The sequence below is a fragment of the Crocuta crocuta genome, unplaced genomic scaffold (assembly GCF_008692635.1).
Source record: "Crocuta crocuta isolate KB4526 unplaced genomic scaffold, BGI_CrCroc_1.0 scaffold440, whole genome shotgun sequence".
NCBI classification, from domain to species: Eukaryota; Metazoa; Chordata; class Mammalia; order Carnivora; family Hyaenidae; genus Crocuta; species Crocuta crocuta.
The window spans coordinates 38,488-47,449 of NW_027527457.1; the positions used below are offsets into that span (position 1 = coordinate 38,488).

Here is an 8,962-nt window from a genome sequence, read left to right on the forward strand (position 1 = left end):
TTTCATGGGAGCCTGGTTCCTTTCCAGTTAGTTCCTTCCCGGGATGAAATAGTAGGCCCAGAGCCTTTTAGGGGAGTGGATGAGGGGAGGGGCTCAGAGATGGAGTGGTGTTACTCTGAGGACTCAGAATAACATTGGATCTGAAATCTAAGTGTGGGCTCTTGCAGTGGGATTCTAGAGACACTCAGTGGTAATTGAGTTTGACTTAGCTGTTCCTGTCTGGCAGACCATTCTCCTGTGTTGTCCTAGTGCCCTGGTTTGGCACTACTCGCTGACTGATAGCCGCATTAAGACTGGCTCACCACTTGACCACCTGCCTATTGCCCCCTCAAACCTGCCCATGCCAGAGGGCAACAGTGCCTTTACTCAGCAGGTAAGTCTCCCCAGTAGGATGGTACCCCTGGATTGGGATGTGAAGCTGAATTGCTCTTTCAGCAGTAGTGACTTGGGGGTGCCTGGGTGGCTCAGTCTGTTAAGCGTCCGACTCTTGATCTCAGCTTAGGTCATGGTCTCATGGTTTATGAGATTCTGCCCCGCGTCAGGCTCTGCGCTATCAGCGCAGATGGGATTCTACTTGGGATTCTCCCTCTCCCTCTGTCTCTGCTCCTTCCTCACTTGCATGTTCTCTCTCTTTTTCTCTCTCAGAATAAATAAACAAACTTAAAAAAAACAAAAAAAAAAAGAAATAGTGACTCGGAGTCTGGTGCTATTCTCTTAGCCTGGGCCCTGGCCTTGTGCATTCCTTGGTGCATCTTTAAAGCCTTCCTTTCCCATGTCACAGGTCCGTGCAAAGTTGCGTGAGATTGAGCAGCAGATCAAGGAGCGAGGACAGGCAGTTGAGGTTCGCTGGTCTTTTGATAAGTGCCAGGAAGCCACTGCAGGTGGGTGCCAGAGGACAGATAGAAAGAAGGATGTTTGAGGAAAGAATGGTAAGGACATATAGGTCTGAGAGTTGGAGCGCATCAGGCCTCTAGTTAAGTCCTCTTTACCACTTTTCCTTCTGAGGCTTCACGATTGGACGGGTGCTCCATACTTTGGAAGTTTTGGACAGCCATAGTTTTGAGCGCTCTGACTTCAGCAACTCTCTTGACTCCCTTTGCAACCGAATCTTTGGATTGGGACCCAGTAAGGATGGGCATGAGGTAAGCAAGAAGGGGAACAGAAGGAGAAAAAAAAAGCATTGCAAGAGTAGCAGTGTGTATGCGGGGAAGGCATGGCGGTGCACCGAAACCGGGGATGTCCGAAGAGACGATCTGACTGGGCTTAGGATGGTGTAAGTTGGGGCCCAGTCTTGAAGACAGTGGAGCTCGGTTCTTTATCCTCAGCCCTACCTCACTCACCCCCGTTCTCTTTTGGTCTCCAGATCTCTTCAGATGATGATGCCGTAGTATCATTACTGTGTGAGTGGGCTGTCAGCTGCAAGCGTTCTGGTCGGCATCGTGCTATGGTGGTCGCCAAGCTGCTGGAGAAGAGACAGGCTGAGATTGAGGCTGAGGTTAGGGGGCAGAGATAAGAGACTGTGGTTGGCTTATGGGACAGGGACACCTGGGGCTGGAGACTGCCTGAGCTGGTAGTGGAGCCCAAATTAAAGTTGTGGGAATAGGGGCGCCTGGGAGGCTCAGTCAGTTAAGCATCCGACTTTGGCTCAGGTCATGATCTCACGGGTTCCTGAGTTCTAGCCCCATGTAGGACCCTGTGCTAATGGCGGGGGGCCGGCTTCAGATCCCCTGTCTCCTCTCTCTCCACCCCTCCCCCACGTGTGCTAGTTCGTTCTCTCTCTCTCTCTCTCTCTCACTCTCACCCTCAAATCCATAAACCTCAAGAAAATAACATCGTGGGGATTAAGAAATGGTAGGGTATCTACCAGTAGAAAGGAGTAGATTGGTGCTGGAGTTAGGGAAGCAGTCAAATCTTCAGATGGGAGGCGGGAATGAAAATGGAGGTCAAAGCAGAGATGGGAGGGGCGCCTGGGTGGCTCAGTGGGTTGAGTGTCCGACTTCGGCTCAGGTCATGATCTCACAGTTTGTGGGTTCGAGCCCCACGTCGGGCTCTGTGCTGACAGCTCAGAGCCTGGAGCCTGCTTCGGATTCTGTGTCTCCCTCTCTCTCTGCCCTTTACTTGCTCCAGCTCTGTCTCTCTGTGTCTCAAAAATAAATAAAGCATTAAAACAAAAAACAAAAAACAAAGCAGAGATGGGAGTGAAAAGCTTGGGGGTGGAGGCAAAACAGGTGGTAGTTCGTACATTACACGTGGAGGAGTAAAGACCCAGGCCAAAAGCAATGCTACGGTTTGTTCTCTCACCTTATAGCGTTGTGGAGAATCAGAAGCAGCAGATGAGAAGGGTTCCATTGCCTCTGGCTCCCTTTCGGCTCCCAGTGCTCCCATTTTCCAGGATGTCCTCCTGCAGTTTCTGGATACCCAGGCTCCCATGCTGAGTATGGACCCCTGCCACCCTCTGGTTACCTCTGCCTAGACCCACTTACCTGCCAAGAAGCATAACTAAGGGCTTTCTGGTATATATTTCTGTCTTGGGCTTTACGCAGAACGATTTTTGGACATAATTCTAGTCTTTGATCATCTTACAGTTTAACAGAATAAAGAAATAAAAAGAAGAATAAAAACAACATACGACGGAAGCATTTTCACATATAAATAGCAGCAAGGATGCTGTATTCCTTTCCAAGACGGGGTGTGGGGCAGGAGGGGGTGGTAACCAACTGTGCTCTGTCCCTCAACAGTTTTGGGGGTTTTATTTTTTGGGGGGGGGAGAAGTCATTCCTCCTGCCCAACTCAGGTACTCTAGGAGCACCGTGCCTTATGTGTGTTTCTCTCGCTTGCTGCCCATCTCTTGTGCTCTCCTAATTTCTCTTTTCTCATTCCCTCCCTGCAGCGGACCCCCGAAGTGAGAGTGAGCGAGTGGAGTTCTTTAACTTGGTACTGCTGTTCTGTGAACTGATTCGACATGATGTTTTCTCCCACAACATGTATACCTGCACCCTCATCTCCCGAGGGGACCTTGCCTTTGGAGCCCCTGGTCCCCGGCCTCCCTCTCCCTTTGACGACCCCACTGATGACTCCGAGCGCAAGGAGGCTGAGGGCAGCAGCAGTAGCAAGCTGGAGGTGAGTGGACTGTGCCTTGCCCTAGCCAGTTTCTTCTGACATTCCCATCTTGCCGGCTCCCAGTGTCCTCTGAGAATCTCTTACCTAATAGCGAGGGTAGTGTTTGCTTAGTGCTTCGGGGCCAGCAATGCCCTCTCCTATCCATTCTTTTCCATTTGATCCTCACAGCAGAGTGAGGTGCTCTGACCCCCATCTTATAATTTTTTAAGTGTTTATTTTTGAGAGAAAGTGGGAGTGAGCATGGGGGAAGGGCAGAGACAGAGAGGGAGACACAGAATGCAAAGCAGACTCCAGGCTCTGAGCTGTCAGCACAGAGCCTGACATGGGGCTCAAACCCATGAACCACAAGATCATGACCTGAGCCAAAGTCAGAAGCTTAACCAGCTGAGCCACCCGGACGCCTGCCTCCATTGTATTTTATTTTCAATTTCTTAATGTTTATTTTTGAGAGAGAGAGAGAGAGAGAGAAAGAGAGAAGGGCAGAGAGAGAGGGAGACACAGAATCCGAAGCAGGCTGTGAGCAGTCAGCACAGAGCCTGATGCGGGGCTCGAACTCACAAACCGGGAACTGTGAGATCATGCCAGAGCCGAAGTCGGATGCTTAACTGACTGAGCCACCCAGGTGCCCCGCCTGCCCCCGTTTTAAAGCTGAAGACAACGGCCTGTGGCAGTTATGTGACCCGTCAAAAGTTTGAGCACAGAGCCAGTACTTTTCCCCACATGGTCTCCTCTCTCCAGCTTCCTTGTCAACTTTTCTAGATGGTGGGGAGCAGCTCCCTGGGGCTAAAGCAACCTCACTTCTGTTCTGTGCCCTCAGGATCCAGGGCTCTCGGAATCTATGGACATTGACCCTAGTTCCAGTGTGCTCTTCGAGGACATGGAGAAGCCTGATTTCTCAGTAAGTTAGTTAGAGCTCCATGTGGAAGAGTCCAGCTCCTGAGATCCTCCCGTTGCACCCCTTTGGGGAGTTTCTTTATGCCCCTTGCCCCCTTTTCTCTTCTGAATGTTCTGCCCTTTCGCCTTCTCTTAGTTGTTCTCCCCTACTATGCCCTGTGAGGGCAAGGGCAGTCCGTCCCCTGAGAAACCAGATGTTGAGAAGGAGGTGAAGCCCCCACCCAAGGAGAAGATAGAAGGGACCCTCGGGGTTCTTTATGACCAGCCGCGGCACGTGCAGTACGCCACACACTTTCCCATCCCCCAGGTACTGTTCCCCAAGCACCTTGAGGCCATCCGGTGTGAACCCAGGCTTCTGTCCAGGCACTGTGCCGAGGGGTTGGAGCTGGTCCTGAGGGTGCGGCGTGCCGGGAAGGGCTTGAGCTCTGGGGTGCTGAGGGGCATGGAGCATGCTTTTAAGAGGAGGGCGAGAGACCTGTGCTGGAGTCTGATGGTGCTGCTGGGATGCAGGAGGAGTCATGCAGCCATGAGTGCAACCAGCGGTTGGTCGTACTGTTTGGGGTGGGAAAGCAGCGAGATGATGCCCGGCATGCCATCAAGAAAATTACCAAGGATATCCTGAAGGTTCTGAACCGCAAGGGAACAGCAGAAACTGGTGGGTTTGAGGCTCCTTGAACAGCTCTCCCCCAAAGAGTGCCCTAGTCAGTCTCCCCTTCCCCAGCACAGGGAACCCCCAGTCATGTCCCAATGTCCTGTCTCTTGGAGTCTCCTGAGAGCTCTAGTCCTTTTGAAACTTCCCCCCTCATTCCCCCCCTCTGCAGACCAGCTTGCTCCTATTGTGCCTCTGAATCCTGGAGACCTGACATTCTTAGGTACCTCATAGAAAGCCCCTTACTGCCCGCCCTCCCTCTCCCTTCCCTCCCTCGACCTAGCACCTCCCTGTATGTATGCCTCTAAGGTCCATGTAGCCTGTNTTCTCTCCATACCCCCCTCCCTCCCCCCAGTCAGCTAGTTATCTTCCCTGCCCTGACTGGTCCCTTTCAACTGTCCCCTCAGGTGGGGAGGACGGGCAGAAGCGGAGGCGCAGCCGGCCTGAAGCCTTCCCCACCGCTGAAGATATCTTTGCTAAGTTCCAGCACCTCTCGCATTATGACCAACACCAGGTCACGGCTCAGGTGTGGGCCTAAGTCCAGCCCCCTCCCCCCACATTTTGGCGTCCGGCCCTGTTTTCCTTTCCTCCTTATCTTTTTGTCCCCCTCCTCCTGCCGTCCCAGGCAGCTAAGCCTCCCGGTCTCATCCCCTTCCGCCACCGTCCTTTCTTGCTTCCCTGGTTCTTTCCACCTCTCTCCACTCCCGTCTCACTCACACTGCCCTTATCAGGTCTCCCGGAATGTTCTGGAGCAGATCACGAGCTTTGCCCTTGGCATGTCATACCACTTGCCTCTGGTGCAGCATGTGCAGTTCATCTTCGACCTCATGGAATATTCACTCAGCATCAGTGGCCTCATCGACTTTGCCATTCAGGTGGGGAAGTGGGGGAGACGGGGGTGGAGGAAGGAGTTGGCCGGATAGGNAGCAGAGGCTCAAGCCGGTATCCGGGCTACTTGGAGGGGCAGAAAGGCTAGCACGGTGGGGACCAGAGGGTGGATGAGGTGGAACAGGAGCTAAGAAGGCTGGAATGGAGGCTCCAGTGCTCCCCAGGGAGGCCCAGGAGATGGAGTAGAGCATTGGGCACAGACAGTCCCCCCACTGCGGAGTCCATAGCATTGTATCCTAGAGACTGGTTAGATCGTCGATACAGCTTCTGTCGTTAATAGAATAAAGGACAGCGACGTATGGCAACAGGGCTCTTCTAGACTGAGGCCACTCCGGCAGGAAGGGGCTGAGGCCTGCCTTGGCAGTGTCCTCTCAGGAAGGGGGGGTTACCTATCCCATGTGGGGCCTCTTCTCATTTCTTCCTCCCTCCCACCCCCGACACTCACTCTGCTAGCTGCTGAATGAACTGAGCGTAGTCGAGGCCGAGCTGCTGCTCAAATCCTCAGATCTGGTGGGCAGCTACACTACCAGCCTGTGCCTATGCATCGTGGCTGTCCTGCGGCATTATCATGCCTGCCTTATCCTCAACCAGGACCAGATGGCACAGGTCTTTGAGGGGTAAGCAGGGCTTCATAGGCACGTGGGGGGGCTCTCACCACGGGAAGTGTGTGCCGTTTGGGGGGACGGGGCGAGCACGTTGCCAAGAGCCTTGAGCCCGGGTGTGGGACCTTTGTGCCTTGGCCCACGCACGCCACCCGCTGAACCTCCTGACCTTGCTCCCTCGTGACAGGCTGTGTGGCGTAGTGAAGCATGGGATGAACCGGTCAGACGGCTCCTCTGCAGAACGCTGTATCCTTGCTTATCTCTATGATCTGTATACCTCCTGTAGCCATTTAAAGAGCAAATTTGGGGAGCTCTTCAGGTAAGAGAGGTGGGAGGTAAGGGTGGAGACTGGGACCCTGTCCCATCTCCTTCCTGTTACCACTCAACTCAGGAGCAGCGCACAGCCGGGGACCCTGCTGTCCCTGCAGGGCCATTGGGTAACTGTGTCCTCCACAAGTTCTTGGTTCCTAAAAGTAGGTCTGCCTCCTTCTCTTCCTTATCAGTCTGGCCTCCAGCCCGTCTCTTCAGTGCCCACAGTCCTCCCTGTCTTCAGAGGCCCCCACGCCTTACTCTCGCTGGGGCCTCTCCTGCCCCGTCTGCTCTGTCCCACCTCCCTTTTTCTTGTCCCAAGGTCCCCGGGCCATCCCTTGTATCTCTCCTCCCCTTTCCCGACCATCCCCGCTACCTCACCAGATCCGCTTCGACACTCCTGTCTCCTTTCTCCCCCCCACCACAGTGACTTCTGCTCCAAGGTGAAGAACACCATCTACTGCAATGTGGAGCCATCAGAATCCAACATGCGCTGGGCGCCCGAGTTCATGATCGACACTCTGGAGAACCCTGCAGCTCACACCTTCACATACACGGGGCTAGGCAAGAGTCTTAGTGAGAACCCTGCTAACCGCTACAGCTTTGTCTGCAATGCCCTTATGCACGTCTGTGTGGGGCACCATGATCCCGATAGGTATGGGGCGTACTGAGTGAGGAACGGGCACCACGCTTCTGCCTGATGTTGGGAGGGATGAGATGCCCGGGAGGTACTGCAACCTTGGTTACTGCTGGGGTGGTGGTGAAACGTTAATGAGTCTGAGGTTTTGTGGAACCAGGGCTTTCCTGAGGGCATTTGTACTTTTCCCCAGGGTGAATGACATCGCAATCCTGTGTGCGGAGCTGACCGGCTACTGCAAGTCACTGAGTGCCGAATGGCTAGGAGTTCTTAAGGCCCTGTGCTGCTCCTCTAACAATGGCACTTGTGGTTTCAATGACCTTCTCTGCAATGTGGATGTGAGGCTTGGGCCGGGGTCCTGCTGGGGCACGGGACGGTTACCAGGGCAGGGGACTGGTCACAGTAATCAAGGTAGTAGGGGGACGGAGCTTTGTCGAGTGGAGGCGTACCGTTTCAAGGTGGCACGCCCTCTCTGCACACTGAGTCTGGGGTGTCCTCCTGCTTTTTCCTCCAGGTCAGTGACTTGTCTTTTCATGACTCCCTGGCTACCTTTGTCGCCATCCTCATCGCTCGCCAGTGTTTGCTCCTAGAGGATCTGATTCGCTGCGCCGCCATCCCTTCGCTCCTTAATGCTGGTGAACTGCCAATCTGTAACCCCTAGAATTTCTCGACCCCGAGGTTGCCTATGCAGTCGAAGGCCCCGCTTCTTGTTTGGTGTGGGCCTCCCCGGTATCACCAGAGGCCAGTCCTGTGGTGTGCCTCAGGCTGGGAGTGGCCTCTTTCTAACCCGGCACTGGCCGCCCTGATCTGTCCAGTTGTTTTTTTTGGACCCTTTGAGGTACTCTCCTTACACTGCAAGGCGGTTTGCTGCTCCCCCTCTCCTCCAGCATTATCTTGTAATTTCTCCTTTTGCCTGACCTCGCCTTCCCTCTAAGGCCCTCACCACCCATGAATCCATGTACGGTCTGCCTTCACCCTGTCCAATTGGCTCTTTTTAGCTTGCAGCGAACAGGACTCTGAGCCAGGGGCCAGGCTTACCTGCCGCATCCTCCTCCACCTTTTCAAGACACCTCAACTCAATCCTTGCCAGTCAGATGGGAGTAAGTGACCCCTGATCTGAGCGGGGCNNNTTCTACTTTTTCTTCCCCTGACTTGAGCTCCCTCTGCAGACAAGCCTACTGTAGGAATCCGGTCCTCCTGTGACCGCCACCTGCTGGCTGCTTCCCAGAACCGCATAGTGGATGGAGCTGTGTTTGCTGTTCTCAAGGCTGTGTTTGTACTTGGTATGGGGGTAGGAAGGGAGTGGTGCCAGAAGTGTGTGTAGGGTGGAGCGCCAGCTAAACTACAAAGGGCAGTCTTTCTCTTTCCTGAAGGTGGTCTCTCTGCGCTTTGGGGGAGGCGAGGAGGGAGGAAAGTATATTTCTGTCCCATAGGGCAGGATTTGGGGAGTTGCTGTCTCTGTGGGTCTGGGGTGGGTCTCTACACTGTGTTCAGATCTCACTCTGCCCTCCCTATCTCCCACCCGTGAACCACAGGGGATGCGGAACTGAAGGGCTCAGGCTTCACGGTGACAGGAGGAACAGAAGAACTTCCAGAGGAGGAGGGAGGAGGGGGCAGTGGCGGTCGGAGGCAGGGTGGCCGCAACATCTCTGTGGAGACAGCCAGTCTGGACGTCTATGCCAAATACGTGCTACGCAGCATCTGCCAACAGGTCAGTCTCACCTTCCCCCCACACCTCCTAAGTGCCTTTATATAGTATAGTCCTGTTTCCAGCCACGATCACGCCACCTTCCTGCTATACGTTGTGTCCCTCACCAACCCCCAGCCCATCACCCCCTTTACCCCTTTCCCCCCTCACTGGTC

General features: G+C 54.2%; 1 protein-coding gene across 1 annotated transcript in view; it reads left to right on the forward strand.

Annotated features, from left to right (window-relative positions):
* Positions 1-8,962, forward strand: part of MED12 (mediator complex subunit 12) — a 23,263-nt gene that overhangs the window by 3,119 nt on the left and 11,182 nt on the right. The window contains 20 exon segments of the mRNA XM_077763143.1: positions 224-373; positions 782-881; positions 1,006-1,142; positions 1,364-1,495; positions 2,309-2,435; positions 2,891-3,120; positions 3,938-4,018; positions 4,151-4,321; positions 4,525-4,669; positions 4,836-4,886; positions 5,071-5,189; positions 5,395-5,538; positions 6,005-6,168; positions 6,341-6,472; positions 6,890-7,117; positions 7,293-7,437; positions 7,614-7,734; positions 8,098-8,199; positions 8,269-8,382; positions 8,635-8,810. Coding sequence (XP_077619269.1) covers positions 224-373; positions 782-881; positions 1,006-1,142; positions 1,364-1,495; positions 2,309-2,435; positions 2,891-3,120; positions 3,938-4,018; positions 4,151-4,321; positions 4,525-4,669; positions 4,836-4,886; positions 5,071-5,189; positions 5,395-5,538; positions 6,005-6,168; positions 6,341-6,472; positions 6,890-7,117; positions 7,293-7,437; positions 7,614-7,734; positions 8,098-8,199; positions 8,269-8,382; positions 8,635-8,810 — 2,769 coding nt within the window.